This window comes from Cucumis sativus, chromosome 7, assembly GCF_000004075.3.
Source record: "Cucumis sativus cultivar 9930 chromosome 7, Cucumber_9930_V3, whole genome shotgun sequence".
NCBI classification, from domain to species: Eukaryota; Viridiplantae; Streptophyta; class Magnoliopsida; order Cucurbitales; family Cucurbitaceae; genus Cucumis; species Cucumis sativus.
The window spans coordinates 18,532,010-18,547,487 of NC_026661.2; the positions used below are offsets into that span (position 1 = coordinate 18,532,010).

At 34.1% G+C, this 15,478-nt stretch overlaps 3 protein-coding genes and 2 non-coding genes across 5 annotated transcripts; 1 reads left to right on the forward strand and 4 right to left on the reverse strand.

Moving 5' to 3' along the window:
- Nucleotides 1-968: 968 nt before the first annotated feature.
- On the reverse strand, nt 969-4,391 carry LOC101208297 (outer envelope pore protein 16-4, chloroplastic). Its single transcript, XM_004135978.3, has 7 exons — nt 4,221-4,391; nt 4,085-4,136; nt 3,958-3,989; nt 3,808-3,841; nt 3,623-3,690; nt 1,441-1,594; nt 969-1,335 (listed from the first exon to the last, which is right to left on the reverse strand). The coding sequence occupies exons 1-6, from the start codon at nt 4,290-4,292 to the stop codon at nt 1,460-1,462; spliced, it is 393 nt and encodes a 130-aa protein (XP_004136026.1). The 5' UTR covers nt 4,293-4,391; the 3' UTR covers nt 969-1,335; nt 1,441-1,459.
- A 685-nt stretch (nt 4,392-5,076) lies between these two features.
- Nucleotides 5,077-6,598, forward strand: LOC101208536 (60S ribosomal protein L22-2). The gene is made up of 2 exons (XM_004135979.3): nt 5,077-5,462; nt 6,161-6,598. Exons 1-2 carry the CDS (start codon nt 5,227-5,229, stop codon nt 6,303-6,305), a joined length of 381 nt encoding a protein of 126 aa, XP_004136027.1. The 5' UTR covers nt 5,077-5,226; the 3' UTR covers nt 6,306-6,598.
- A 1,072-nt stretch (nt 6,599-7,670) lies between these two features.
- LOC116405346 lies at nt 7,671-7,867 on the reverse strand. The gene has a single exon (XR_004218549.1). It is a non-coding gene; the product is annotated as a U2 spliceosomal RNA (small nuclear RNA).
- Nucleotides 7,868-10,074: 2,207 nt separating this feature from the next.
- Nucleotides 10,075-10,270, reverse strand: LOC116405341. Its single transcript, XR_004218544.1, has one exon. It is a non-coding gene; the product is annotated as a U2 spliceosomal RNA (small nuclear RNA).
- A 937-nt stretch (nt 10,271-11,207) lies between these two features.
- Nucleotides 11,208-15,324, reverse strand: LOC101207891 (blue-light photoreceptor PHR2). The gene is made up of 4 exons (XM_004135977.3): nt 14,220-15,324; nt 12,686-12,915; nt 12,493-12,564; nt 11,208-11,681 (listed from the first exon to the last, which is right to left on the reverse strand). The coding sequence occupies exons 1-4, from the start codon at nt 15,189-15,191 to the stop codon at nt 11,600-11,602; spliced, it is 1,356 nt and encodes a 451-aa protein (XP_004136025.1). The 5' UTR covers nt 15,192-15,324; the 3' UTR covers nt 11,208-11,599.
- Nucleotides 15,325-15,478: the final 154 nt, after the last annotated feature.

Here is a 15,478-nt window from a genome sequence, read left to right on the forward strand (position 1 = left end):
TTAGGATTAAAATATCGATTTGAGATTTCATTTTTACGAATGTATTCATAAAATATCCATATCATCTCAGTGTGTGTTTTTAGAAACCATGAATTTATTAAAATTATTTAAATTAATAATTAAGTTGTTTTTATATCGTTATCAGTATTTTTGTTCCGATTGAACCAAGTATATGACATATTTTGTATTTTAGAAGTATTTATAAGAGATGACGGAAATATTCAATAGTTAATATCGTTTGGATTTATGATATATTGATATTTCAAAGGATATTTTAATTCTTGACTTCGATTAATAAATTAAAATTTCAAATTCTCAAGTTCTTACCTAAGTTGTTGAACTGCAAAAGAAAATAAAACTTGGAGTTAATTGATTGTGATTTTAAGAAACATAAAATAAAAATACTAAGAAAATTAATTTATACGCATAAATATTGTTAAAATGACTAAAATTACATATTTTTGTTAGTTTCGCTAATATATACTTAATATTAAAGAAGAAAACTGTTGCAATGAAGTAAATAGTAGTGATTTTCACAAACATTGGTAGGTTTCTCGTATTCTCCAATTAGTCTATTTTTTTAGTACAAGAGTATACTTGAGTACGTGAAATTTTGATTTTAATGTATATATATAGTTATGATTTATTAGCACGTCCTAACTGGCTCACTCGTGAGAGTTAGTCTAATCGATAAAGCTAACAAAATTGGGATTTTTTTAAGAAAAAAAACAACTTATCAACACTTTATCCATAAAAAAAAAGTAGTACGTGACAAAATTGCACCGTAAAAATTTGTCCACTTTGCCATTTTTTACGGAGCAAATTGTTTTTGTTTCCAAAAATATATTTATAAATTAAACATTCAAGAGTACTTTCGGAAGAAAAGCTTGGATAGACAATTACCATCAGGTTTCTATATTCACTAATCACTGCCTAACCTTTCATCAAATCAATGAGAAAAAACAAAATCAAATCCGAAGCTTATTGGAATACTAGAACTGATTCTCATAAAGTTGGGATCCAAACAGAAGTTAATTGAAACAAAATGATATAAGTTTTGGTAGGAAGTGAAACTAAAGAAAGAAATGGAATATCAACTATTTGTATATGATGTTTCATCTTCTTATACAGCAATCACTAATGGCTATTATACATCAAGGTAGTGAGTTACTTTCTCAATCTTTCCGGCTTTAACTGCCCAGAAGTTAGCTGCAATCGTGAAGATCAAATCCAATTGAAACAACGAGGTTACATTCTCTCTTTCAACAGATACAGACTAACATTTGTCCACGCAGCAAACAATTTTGTTGAATAATGAGAAAAACTTGCTGAATCCTGGACAAGAGATAGTAATATTGTAAAAAATTTCATAATCTAAGCACGTAGCCTGTCATTCACAAGTGGAAATGGTGGGAAATGTTCAAATACCGAGTAACTCACCGTTCCTACAAGAGGTATTCTAAAGTGATCTTGAATATTCAGCTGCAGCGCTGAAGGCAGAGACAAGGGCAGCCATCCCAACTACCTGTGACCAACTCCTAGTCTTTGTAGCAATGGCTGCTCCTGCGACTGCACCCGCGATCAAACCATTCAACTGCCAAATGGAAAAAAGAGGGGTAAAGATATATTTTGTTCACTTAAGTTTCTGTTAACTTGGTCGCTGGAGGAGTAGGTATTTCTGGCATGAAAATCATTCGAACAAGAAATGAGAAATGAAATGTATTCAAGATGAAAGCAAAAGATCAACCTATTTAGTAAACATACATTTCCAAAAAGACAATGCATATCTGATATCCAAATAGTTGTAAGCCAAGCTTATTGACTATAAGATGTGTAACAACTAAGGGCCACACTTTTTAAATCAGGAAACTCAAACTTTCATTGAGAGAAAATAAACCAGAAACTAACCTACAAGAAAGGCTCCAGTCCAAAAAAAAAAGTATCGGGCCTAAAGAAGAATTTTAAAAAATATAATGACGCAAATGCTCACAAGACATAAAACCTAGCCAGGATTAAACCTCCTCTAAGCACACCAAAGAAAACTGCAGTCTTGCAATGTTTTCTTCAAGGAAATAGTTTATGTTAGGCAAGTTTCAATATATCAGGCAGCAATTAATTGTTTTCTTAAGAAGAAACATTGATCGACAATAAATTCTCAATGAAAATACAAGTCTGCATAAATGGTCCTCAAATTCCAAATACAGTTGAGTGTTCATCTACCAAGAGTTGCAGTAACAATTCCAAGTAAAAAGGTCAGTTATTTTCTCCTGTCAACAATTTTCAGAATTGGATCCCGCAAGTGACACAGGATTTCTACATCAAGTTTTTAAATGTGTTTCATTGAAGTTAAAATTCTATTTAACCAAAATAAAGAAAAGTATGATAGAAACTAAAATAGGACCGTAATGTATTGTAGTATAAAAGGTAAAGAAACTTACAAAATAAGCCAAGTAATTGAGAAATTTGAACCCTCCCCTCTTGAGATCTCTCTCAAATTCTAATTCATTCACCACAATAATGGTTATCTTCTTCATTTCTCTCCCCAGTATTTTACAACCAACAAGAATAACAGACCCCTAGCAAATTACTGATGTATCCTTAATACTCTAATAAGATCCTGATAGCATTCCTATCAACGTAATGATAAACTAATAAAGAAAATTTAAGACACTTTTAACAAGATAAATTCTACAAATGCTAGATTGTTCCTTCATGGTTCAAGGAATTAATTTATATTTTAGAAAAGTAAATCTTTTCAAAATGGCTGAATCAAAACCCTTGATAGTGTTGTAAATACTTTTGGATGGCTCTATATTTCCACTCACCCATTTTTTTCCCACAAAAAGGTAATCAGGTGGTAAAAACTGCTCAACCTAGGCAACCTTCACTCAAAACCTAGTAAAAAAGGCGAGATTCCCAATAAATATATTTCGAAAGTAACTGAAAAGATGAGACTCATACCAACATTAGGATGTAAGTATAATACAAAGCCAAACACTAATCATGTTATGAACCCAAATCAAAAAGATAAAATAGACCTCATGATATTTGTATGATTTATGAGTTACTCCTTCGACTGCCATTGGTTTTGGAGATGGACTCAACCCTATAATATGAATCTGACCCAACAACGGTGAACTCAAAGAGACACCATCTTGAGATGCATTTTGTGTACCCATATTAGAAGAATTAATATACCTCGCAGTATTTATAAGATACATGAATTACTTCTCTCATTGTAATTTGGTTATGAGGTGGAGCCCACTATTATCAGATTAACCATAACTGGTATATAATATATTAGTTGGTAACCTGTAGAGGTTCTAAGATAAACATAGAGTTCAACAGAATCAGAGCCTTTCCAATGATATGGCTTTAGATGGAAATGATATGAAGTATTATGATTCTTCCACACCCTTTACATTTGTCTGTCACCAGAAATCTCATCTTTTCTTGAGGTATTATTCACTCAAAAAGAGGGAGGCATTTTTGGGTTACCCATCTAATGCACGATGAACTAAGGAAGGTCAAGTTCTGGGAATACAGCTAGGCAACCTTCACAGTGGATACATTCAAACAAATGATAAATATGAAAATGAATCATTTCATGAGTGTGACTAACCCAATCATTCCTCTTTCTATATCTTTGAATCCCACAGTGAGTCAGAGTAAAAGTTCCAGCAACAAGTCCTACAACCCAAAATTTTTAGCTATTTCTTCCACCAGAACAAAACCAAGCAAAAATATCAGCCACAAACACAGCTCAACAATTTATAAGGCCAAAATACTAAGATAGTCAACCATTACCACATTGAAAGCCGTATTTTCCGACAGACCTTGCCTGCAAAATAGATCACAAAGACACGATTTCAGATCGGACAGACGCCACCACAACTCCACAATCTCAATCTCAATCAAATAAAAGGAAATCAAAGCAAAATAGCAAGTGTATGGTACCACGAAAGCAGCATGGGCGACGCCAGTGAGGCCTGTAAGAGAGAAAACGAAGTAAGTGTAGAAGATAAAGTGAAGTGGAAGAATCAATGGGTAAGAGTAGATTTTCGAAAATTGAGCTTCAGATTACCATTTTTACGGGAATTGTACGGACCCAAACACAAACCCCATAGAGCGCCGGCCTGAAGATGAACAGGAGCAGGCAATTCAGAGGAAGAAATTAAAGAAAATGAATGATAGTTCGATAAATTGTTCGTAAAGTTTACCGTTCCGACGCGAATGCTGGATTCGACGGCGAGGGAAGAACAAGGAACGACGCCGTTGAGTTCGTCTTCCATCTTCCAATTCTCAATTTCCTTCGAAGCTCGTATGCTGAGAGCTCTGTGTCTACCAAGTTCCAACCATACTACGTCGTTTTGATTTTTGAATTTTGTTCCCTCTTTCTTGTTTTTGGAGAGTATTGTTCGGTTGAACCCGGAACCTTTTATCTACAATAACGTACATGTGAATATGCAGGTGCGTGTTGGCAATTTTATTCCCTTTCCTTCCTTTTGCAAAAAAAGAAGAAAATGCATCAATAATAATCAATGCATCTCTTAACCCAAAAGTTCATAACTTATTAAGTTGCATTTCTTTTTTTTTCTCTACAAATTTACAAACTCTCAATTTCATCTATAATTGCGACTGCTATCCCATGTTTTGATCATAAATATTGTTTAAAAAGTTGTTTACTTTTGTTTTGAAATTATAGCGCATATATGTTATACAAAACTAGTGAGCATCCATCATTATGTGCTTTATATTTAGTATTAGAATTAGGTTGAGTCTTGTCTTCATATTGTTATTGTATTTGTAACTCACAATGTAACTTTGTATATTGTTGAATTCGTTAATTTTTGTATTTGTATGAATCTTTCAAGTGAAAAAGTTGTAGACGCAATTGAGTTAATGAGTTATTTACTTGAACGTAAATTTTCTACGACATTTTCTCACGCCAAAGATCATTGATTTATTGTTAAACTTTTTTTTGGGTACATAATTAGTTTGTTTAGAAAGGTCCAAATTTTTGGAAGAATTAGTTATACAATTTAAAGTTAAAAAGGGTCAATGAAGGAAGAGGATATTTTTACAAATTCGAAGTGAAATGAGTTATTTCTGCTTAAAAGAAAACAAATCTCCTTCGTGCTTTAAAACACAAACTCAAAACCCTAAATTCAGCGCCGATTGTTCAATACATCTTTGCAGGAAGTTAGAGCAAAGCAGAAGCAAAAAATGAGCCGTGGAGCAGCCGCATCCGGTGGCCCTAAGGGGAAGAAGAAGGGTGTGACCTTCGTTATCGATTGTGCGAAGCCAGTTGAGGACAAGATCATGGACATCGCCTCATTGGAGAAGTTTCTTCTCGAGAGGATCAAGGTCGGCGGTAAAGCTGGAGCACTTGGTGACTCTGTTACTGTCACTAGGGACAAGAACAAGATTACTGTCAACTCAGACAGCAATTTCTCCAAGAGGTACCCTTTGTTTTGTATTTGGTAATTCTTGTATATTTTGGATGTGTTTTGTTGGTGCGCTTGTTTATTGGGCTGGAAATACGCGTTGGAATAATCTGGTAGCTGCAGCAATAGTACTGAGAATACAAGCTTTGTGCGGATTGATCTTTGTTTACTGTGATTTTGTTGGAAATTTGTTGCATATTGTATTGGATTGTGGAATTGATGAGCATTACAGGGATGTATTCGAATAATTGATCCGAGATTTTGGCCATGATTTAGTGTAAAAGTGAAAGTTACTTCTTCAAGAAGTGTTTGTTGATTTCGAGTGCATTCCGATTCCTGGGTCATTTTTGTTTTTGTGAATTGTGAAGTTATTGAATCTATAAGCTTTGGGTACATTATGTTGTCAGGTGGATTAGCATCATGTCTTTATTTGTGGAATTCTCATATGATCCATTGTAAAACATGGACTCGTTAAGGATGTTGCTTGTCTAGACGCTCATGGATTTCTCGATTAGCTAGCTTTTGTAGTTGTAACGCTATGTATCCATTTTCTTTTTGTTCCCCTTTCGTTTAATAGATGAACTTAGTATTGTACGTGTGAGTTTTGAACAATAGGAGGTGATCTTGCTCTTTAAGTTATGATTGTTTTGTTGGAAAAATTGCCTGTGAACTCCTAATTAACTTTGTTGATGTTTCTCTCTTTTGAATTCCAGGTATCTCAAATATTTGACCAAGAAGTATTTGAAGAAACATAACGTTAGAGATTGGCTTCGGGTTATTGCTTCGAACAAGGACCGCAATGTCTATGAATTGAGATACTTCAACATTGCCGAGAATGAGGGTGAGGAAGAAGACTGAAGTTGAAGTCCTTATATTTTGGAAGCATTGTTTGCAGTAGGATTAGCTATATTTCCATACCTTGTCTCGAAGCGTTTTCCATATAGAACATAGCAAGGGGATTGCCTGAGTTATGAGATGATGCAACTCTTGTTTATTTCTGAAGTTTTAATATCTATAAATTTTGCTCATGTAGCTCTCTTCTTTTGATTGATTTGAAGATACTTTTCTTACTACGAGAGTATTAGCAAAAGTGACAATCTGTACTTGGTTTGAGAAATTGGAATTGGCACAGTTCTGAGGAAGTTCAAACTGTTTGGTACTGTTTGCGGAAGAGTTTGCAACCCTAGTGGTTTACTTCAATGGAGGACATCAAATAAACTTAAATTCTTGAGAAAGCTCTAAACTTTTTAGTCATTTTCAAAAAAAAAAAAAAACTATCCTTGGAAGTTTAATTTTGTGACTGGCTCCTGCTTCAGTGAATTGGGCATTGCGGTAGGTCTGTGGCAGGCTCCTGTCTGTAGGAAGCTCAATACTAGTATCTAATAGGCATGGTTTTAAATGCTGAGAGAATGGCACCTTTGAAAGAAAATAGGCTAATTTCTTATTGTTTATTATTTTCGTCAACTCTTTTATAGTCAGTTAATCCCTAGATTAGAAGCAGTTATAATGCAAATTTTCTTGCTTGAATATTTCCTTTCAAGCGATAGTACAATCTCCCCGCCATCCACTTCCCCCCTTCCTCCCAATGATCTGTAATTCGATTAAATAGGGTTTAGGAACCTGGCGCAAGTGTGTAATCTCTGAAAATATCCATTAAGATGCAATCTCTGATAAAAGACCCGTGTGGAATGTTGGATTGCATCATAATCTTTCAAACCGAAACCCAAAGAGGAATGGAGTTGTCAACTCCAATTACAATCTGAGTTTTTTTTATCGTAGAGTTGATAAAAACAGGTTTTCTTTTCCCTTTGCCAACCAACTTAAGCCACCACAAAGTACTCAAAATATTTGATTGATTTTGATCAATTTCAGAAACTTGAGTGAACTTAAGCGTCCAATGAAATTTTGGGAAAGACGTTTATAGAAATAACTTGCAACAAAATTGACTAGACTGTTCGTATTTTTAAAATACATGTAACAAATGTTGTCGACTAGATTGCCAAACACCATCCATCCATGCTTTTACTAATCTCTACTCGACTTCGATCTAATAAGGTTCAATAATTTTGATTGCATACGAAAAATAAGTGCCTGAAAATCGTTTCGAAAATTAAATAAGTACAGGTTCCACTTTTCAAATTCCTAGGAAATCCAACAGTAGATCAAGATAAGGTATCTAACTGATCTGTCTGCTACAATGAAAATCTTTAGGCTCAAAAATTGGAGGGGTGCGCCAAGGCCCAAACAGTAGTGCAACGCAAGGGCAACGCTCAAGGGCCCCAATAGCAAGCTATTGAGATGGACCCTCCCCCTAGAAAAATAAATTTAATATCATGTGGGCCGATGGCCCACGTATCAGATATTAAACTGATAAGAACAGATACTACACTTGATCTTAGCCAAAAGGCCGAGAAAGGTATGCTTTTTCAAGTCTTCCACCACTGGTTTTATACTCACCTTGTCTCTCCAAAATGTCGAATTAAGCGATGTGGGAATAATGCCACGCGTAGACCTCCTATTTTTTGTGCAGATGAGGGAAGTTTTGCTTCTCTTTTCTGTTCTTACTTACTAATGATTTTGAAATCGATTCAATGGTTGAATTCTTTTGTTGATGTTTTTTTTGTGTGTTTATTTTAGATATTTGGCCCCACTACGTAGCATGTGAACTAATTAATTTTATAATTGGTTTCCATAATGTTATGAAGCAGCCATTATATCAATGTATGTATATGAACTGCACATATTGACATATCAGAGTTTGTTTTAATTTGGTTATTTAATAGTTTGGTAGGTTTTCAAAGTAAATGGAGAGAATATGGTCTACATGAGCATTCTGCCACGTAATGTCAAGATTTAATGGGTGTTCGAGAAAATTAGTAATTATCCATCATCATGCACATGTTTTCAATATTTATGATATATGTTTCAGTTTTTTTGTTGGACTGTTCATAGTTTTTAAATTAAAAGATGGAGTTGAACAAAAGAAAATAATTTTTCTTTATTAAATATCCTACTAAAAAACCGATAAAAAATTACTAGATCAACTTGATTTGATTTGGTGTTTTAGTTTCATGTGCTTTCTCGTTTGGTTTAATAGAATTTAAATTCTTGTGTGACTATAAATTTTGTGTTGATACATGAAATTTTTTTGTCCAAAATTGGTTGGTTAGTTGTGAGATGTTGTGACAATCAATTGGAATAGAGATGTTCTGACAAAAATGGAGACAAAAGGTTGCTAATTATAACAAAGATAAAAGCATGAATAGGTGAAAAGAAAGACTATACATGTTAGGTTTTGTTGATAGTTGCTTTAAGCAAGACACGAAGTCTACTTGTCTGGTCCAATTAACTTAAAGAGATTTTGAAGGAGATGAGAGGAAACATATGTCTCGAAAGAAAAAAAACTAGAGCATTAGATGTCAAGTTGACCAACTGAATTGGTGAATATATACAAGTTGAGAAATAACCAAGTCTCATGTTTAGATTTGCAATATGACGACCTTAAATAAGGAGAGTAAGTAATCTTCCTAGAATAAATCCAGTAAGTAATCTCTTGTAGTGAAAAAATTAAACTTGTTTAACTGGACAAAGCTTATCTCCAAGAACTAAACTCCACAACTAAGTAGACTACAAGCTCAACGACAACAAATACGTGCAAGTTTCTCCCATATATGAACCTTTTTTTTTTTGAAAAAATAAATTAGAAAGGCAAGAGGCTACAAATGTTTGTGTGTAACCCTTTTATTTCTAAGCATCCAAAACCAAAGTTAAATAAAATTATTGAACTCCGTGGACTCCAAACATAATTAAAAACTTGAATTGTTTTTGCGTTTCTCTAAATTATAAATTTTAAAATAATTTATTTTGAAACGAAGGCCAATTGTTTAACGTCTGTCTTTCTAAGAATTTATAAAAACTATTTTTACACTTAAAAATATATATCTAAATATTGCATTATTTTATTTTTAACTTATCTACAATAAACTTTTTAGATATAAAAATAAATAAACAAGAACAGGAAGAAGAATGCATTAGTTTTTTAAAAAATTAAAATAAAAAATTGTTATCACTAATGGAGGTTGAGTTATTAGAGATTGTCATGAGAAATAACAAAATTCTAGGATTATTAATGAGTAGTCCGATTCACCCAAAATTAAACATTTTAACTATGTATTAGTTACACAAGTAGTTATTCCTTTTCGATGTTACAAATTTTTTTTGATAGAATATAATAAGATCGTAAGTTGAGAATAATTATAATAAAGAAAGAAGAGAATTTTGAACATAATAATTTTATATCAAAAAAATCCGAAGATTCAAAATATGCAAAATACGGAGTTACAAGTTCTTTTTTATTTTTATTTTGTCTTTATTTATTTATTTTGTTTACAATATCAAGCCCTCCTATAACAATCACATAATTCAAACACAATACACTTGGACATTCCGCGAAATAAAAGAACCTACAGGGGTAGACTAAAAACCCATAAACTTCCAACACTAACTACTATATTATTACTTTATTTGAAACGATTAACACTACTACTAACATGTGAATTAAGTAAAATCTCCACACTAATTTGAAGAAGCACATTTGACAGGAAGAAACATTTGGGCTTGAGATTTGGAGGGGTGCGCCAGGCCCAAGCAGTAGTGCAACGCAAGGGCGACGCTCGAAGGCCCCAATAGCAAGCTATTGCGATGGACCCTCCCCCTAGAAAAATAAATTTAATATCATGTGGGCCGATGGCCCACGTATCAGATATTAAACTGATAAGAACAGATACTACACTTGATCTTAGCCAAAAGGCCGAGAAAGGTATGCTTAACTCATCTTTCCACCACCGATTTTATACCCACATTCTCCCTTAATGTTTTGAAACTGATCGATGTGGGAGAAAATCCCCGGAAGTTCCTAGAATAGTTTTCTAATTTTTTTTTTTTTTTTTTTTTCTGTAAAGTTCCTTACGTACTCACGGGCGAGGAGAACTTACACAACTGTAATTTTAGATTTTAGAAATTAACCATTTTTAGAGTAATTTCTTAAAAGTAAAACTCTTTTCACAAAACTATATTTAATGTAGTAGTGCAGATTAAAATGACTTTCTCCTTTTATAAATCTATTATTTATAATAATCGGATATTTTAACAGAGTAACAGTTTAATTTTAAAATTTTATACTTTAAAATTTGTGCTTTATCTCTTTTAATTTTCTTATTAGGGTTTTTAATCATTGCCTTTATTAAACAAAAATATAAGTTTTCCAAATATATTTTTTTTGGCCTCAAATCGTAGCTTAAATTTTTGAACGGACTCATAAAAAATAAATTAAGTGAATATCGTACTTAGTCTACTATCTATTAAACATTTTTAAAACGTAGGTAACTTTGAAACCATATAAACTTCTTAAAAACTATCTAAAGTTTAGATACCATTAAACAGAAACAAACATATATAATTATTTGATATCTCAAACAATGTCTTGTTTGTATGTTATATATTTGATTCTCATAAAGTATAAAGAATCGAATATTCTAAGTTAACTTAGAGTATATGCAAATTAACGCTAAACTAGACTAAACTGAAATTTAATTATAAGAACTTCACATATTATCAACTTGATAGCTTTGGTTCATAAAGAAATGAAAAGCAAAACTGATTTAGAACTTGTATTGCAATTTGCTAGTCCCACCTATTGTTCGCATATTACCTACTTGATTAGTAAATAGTTAACAAAATTAATCATAATACATACATTAATTCTAAGATAACTAAAGTAATTTTTATTTCAAGGTGATAATTTTGACATAAACGGCCCATCCCAACTATCAAAATCAAAAAGTTGAATACAATAGAAATGAACCTACAATTTCACAACATACAATAGGCAGAACTGAGGTTATGTGTTTAGAACAGAACACAAAGCAGCAAGAAAATGAATACCCTTTTTTTTCTCTCTGGGGGTGGGGACAAAATTTAAGATGTTCGACCGGTTTATTCGTAGAGCTAGGCGAGTTCTTCTAAGCAAACGAGACGAGGGTTGGAAGACGTGCAGTTGGTATCAAAAACAACGTTTACAAAGGCAATGTACGGCAATTCAAAAGATCAAGAAATGACTACAGCGTGAGGATATGCCTGGCTTTTCAACCTCCCTAAGCAAGGGCGCCAGTACAAGCTGTAGCTGGAGAAGGATTAGGCTGTTTCTTTGTTGAATTGTATTTCTTGGTAATGAATCTGCAATAGACCAAAGATTGAGTGCATTAATATAGTGTTCTAAGCATACGGGTGTTTAGACTTTTACCAATAAACCTATCAATATAGCGTTCTTAAAATTGAGTGAAGCATTTGAATACTGAAGCATTGGTCAGTTTTGGACACCTGATATTCCGTTTGATAATGATTTCCATTTTAGTTTTATGTTTTTGAAATTTATGTTTCCCTCCAATTCCCTTATTATGAATATCATCTTGTTAAGATTTTTTTTGAATTTTTAGTCAAATTCTAAAAAGAAAAAATTTAAAACAAAACAATAAACTTATAAGAGAGTAGTATTTTATAAACTTAATTATCAAAAACTAAAAACTTCGGGAAAAAAAAAAAGATAAACAACCTTGTACAAAGATCAAAGTTCCATTACAAACATGTACAAAGATCAAGATGAAACCAAGGGAAGAGGATAAAGATAAACAACCTTCTTATCTCGTTTTAGAAAGGTACTTAAGGTTCAAGATGAAACTACGAAAACCAATAAAACTCTCTGAATTGAGTTAATTCGATGAGTTTAGATATTCTTGTTAGTTGGTCTAACTTTTATTAACTACAAGAAACAGAAAGATAGATAGTCAATTCAATTTGGACGGATTTTTATCCATTTTGGATGTTTTGATTCTAGCTTCAAAAATATTATTGGTTCTGGCCTGGGTGGATAATTTTTCTTAAACTGGCTCCAACTCGCTTAGATTCCTAACTTGAGTTGGAACAAACAATTTCCAGTGAATTGACAAATAAAAGACAGAACAAATTGAGACGCAGGCTTTGGCATTACCTGAAGAAATCCCTCCATAATAACTCAAACATCAGCCAGTTTGTTCCAGTGCCATTGCCACCATCATTCTTCCTGTTATCAGAAAAGGTTCACCACGTAAGATGATTTTCTCGTTGATTAGTGTGTTTCTTTAACAGCTTTGGATTGTTAATGTAGCCTGAAAAAGGACAAAGGAGTGGGCATCGATATGCACCTGGAAACAGTTTTATTTAATTCATCAAACACGGATCGGGGTGAAATGCAACCCATGGTCAGCCATGGAGAAATTTTGTTTGAAAAGGTAGCACCATATATGCTACTCTGAACACCATTATTTGTCGCCTTTGGTGGTTGGGCTCGGCACTCAGCTGCATATTTTTGAAGCCTATGAAGTGCTTCAGTCTCCCCACCTACTTGAGAGGTATTGGGAGCTAGCCATCCTTCCTATATGATGAAGTTAACAGTGTTGTGATATTTCAAGAAAAGTAGAGAATACTCTCAAGATATTGAATGTCATAAAGCAAGTGTTTTATACTGTTAACAAATTATTGTTTCCAAATGCATCTGCAGCGAGGACACAACACTTCCAGAAATCTGTTCAACTCATGAAAACTTGAGAAGGTTTCAAGAATCTCAATCCAGAACATCAATTTGCAGCACAAAAATCCTTAACAACTCTCAGTCCTACAAAAGGCTATAATATACAAAGGCATACTAAAACTATTAAGGAGATGTTTGGGCCCCAACTTCAAGTGGGTGGAGTGACTATTATAGCCCATCCCATGTTTGGGGCTCCAATTATAATAGTTAATATTTTTAACCATTATAATGTACAATTAGCAACAATATTACTATTTCAAATCCCGCTTTAATGCAGTGTTTACAATTTTCTACCATTCTTTCTTTCACTCTTTGTTACAGCACCAGACAAAAATGGTTTGCACCCTAAATATAGACCATTGTAGCCTACGGACTATTATAATCCATGGATTATAATAAGCACATACTATAATAACCAACTCAATGCCTCAAAGACTTACATTTACAAGAGAGCAGCATTTCCCCTTGATTCAATCCACAGATTTTGAGTTGGTCATGTGAGCATAATAATAACATCTAATTGTTCTTTACAATGTTAGTTCTCCTATTCCACTACGACTCCGACAAGATAAATATCCACATTGCATCCAACAACTAGTGAAAAGCTAAAGAATTTTCCTTTAACACATTACCCATATCCACACCGAAACTGCAGTGGAAGGCCAATCATTTGGGAGAGTAGGTAAAATTGGTATAGTATTAGTAAGAGCATAGATATAATTAGCACTAATGTTAAGGATAGAACGTGCAAAGGATTTTGGTAGTGTCCATTGAGGGGCTTTAGGAGAGAGATAACCCTCTCAATCCCAACATCAACATGCAACCAAATGCCAACCAAAACCCAAAAAAATAATCACAATGGAACATTTTGAGTCAAAAACCAGATATTAAACGAGTATATGTTATGTTCTTCTCATTTTACCAACCCAAACGTTTCAGAACAGAAGGATAGGAAACTCAAATACAAGGTCAAAATCATGAGCTTATAGCAATTATACCAGGTTATTCAATCATAAAGCATTAGCTATAATTAACTTCTCCTGTCAGTAACTAGATTACCCGAACACGACAGCAGAACAATCCTCCTTCGTCAGCTAAAGAAGCAAATCAAAATGAAATCCAAGCAGCAATGAAGAACAAGAACAAACCTTAGACATAGCCACAGGTTGGTTAAGACCCAAATCAGACAAAGAAGGAATGTCCCCAGGCTCCACATCGCCACGAGAAGGCAACCCCTTCATCTTATCCAATGCTTCAATCGTCTTCCTCACACTTAACCCTTGAACTTTCTCTCTAAAAGCACCATGACTCGACGGCATATCCTCCATTTTAAACGGCAAATCATCAATATGATACAAAGTACTTCCCCAAAAGTACTTAACCTCAACATTCTCCTCCTTCATCGCACTCTCAATCCTCTCCTCTGTTTCCATTTCGTCGTGTGAAACCTCGTAGTGAGCATAAACTGCATCAGCCCCAATTTCCTTAGCCAATTCAGCAAGAACAGTTTCAGGTTTCCCAATTCGAACAACAAGATTAGACCCCCTCGCCTGGAGATTCTTCCGCAAATCCGAGACCGACTCAATCACAAATGCGGCTCGGAACGGTCCAGTTTTATCAAACCCTGACGAGGATTTACCATAATCCCTCGGATCGAAACAGTAAACAGGCAAGACGGACATAGAATCATCATGAGCAGAGTTTAGGCATTCGTTATCTTGGAGGCGTAGATCATTACGGAACCAAACGATGGTAGCTCGACGAATTCCAGCGCCATTGGAGGGCTCTGAGGGACGGCGAGGGCCTAAAGAGAGAGGGATTTGAAGTGGATTGGCAGAAATGTTGGATTTTAGAGAGATTTTAGGGGGACAGAGAGAAGAACATGAAATGGGTAAGCGAGAAAGAGAAGAAGCTTGAGTGGGAACTTCATCTTTGTTTGGTTGCCGAGAAAACAAGCCAGAAAATTTGGGTTGGACGAGAAAGTTGGAGGGAATGGCCGTTGAGAGAGATAAAGTGAGAGAAGCGACGGCGAGGGGTGTAGAATGGAGTGGAATGGCCGGAGTTTGGTCGTCCGATGAATTGGGTTCAGGATTTTCAAGGATTAGGGAGTTGGGATCCATGATTGAAGGTTGAAGGATTGAAATGAAGATAAGATTTTGAGAATGTTATAAGAATTTTGCTTCGCTCGCGAGGGAATTTGAGGGAGTTGGTGGACTGAGGATTAGAGAGCGGAAAAGTTGTGTCCAAAAAGCACACCTCTTTTTTTTTTCTTTTAATAACAATAATTATTATAATTATTTATTTTATTGATGAAATATTAGGTTTGTTCTAAACAATACGGCTGCGCTCACCTACCGTTGCTGAACATTGGCTGTCCAACTAATATATAAAGTTTAGTCTCCAAAAA

What these genes read in the sequence shown, in the direction of transcription:
- LOC101208297 (XM_004135978.3), bottom strand. Translation starts at nt 4,292, where the DNA reads ATGGAAGACGAACTCAACGGCGTCGTTCCTTGTTCTTCCCTCGCCGTC. An exon ending in AAAATACGGCTTTCAATGTG is followed by an intron (nt 3,691 to 3,807) that starts GTAATGGTTGAC and finishes TTTGGGTTGTAG; the next exon opens with GACTTGTTGCTGGAACTTTT. An exon ending in ATAGAAAGAGGAATGATTGG is followed by an intron (nt 1,595 to 3,622) that starts GTTAGTCACACT and finishes TCCATTTGGCAG; the next exon opens with TTGAATGGTTTGATCGCGGG.
- LOC101208536 (XM_004135979.3), top strand. Translation starts at nt 5,227, where the DNA reads ATGAGCCGTGGAGCAGCCGCATCCGGTGGCCCTAAGGGGAAGAAGAAG. An exon ending in GACAGCAATTTCTCCAAGAG is followed by an intron (nt 5,463 to 6,160) that starts GTACCCTTTGTT and finishes TTTGAATTCCAG; the next exon opens with GTATCTCAAATATTTGACCA.
- LOC101207891 (XM_004135977.3), bottom strand. Translation starts at nt 15,191, where the DNA reads ATGGATCCCAACTCCCTAATCCTTGAAAATCCTGAACCCAATTCATCG. An exon ending in TTAAATAAAACTGTTTCCAG is followed by an intron (nt 12,565 to 12,685) that starts GTGCATATCGAT and finishes TTCTGATAACAG; the next exon opens with GAAGAATGATGGTGGCAATG. An exon ending in TTATGGAGGGATTTCTTCAG is followed by an intron (nt 11,682 to 12,492) that starts GTAATGCCAAAG and finishes GGTCTATTGCAG; the next exon opens with ATTCATTACCAAGAAATACA.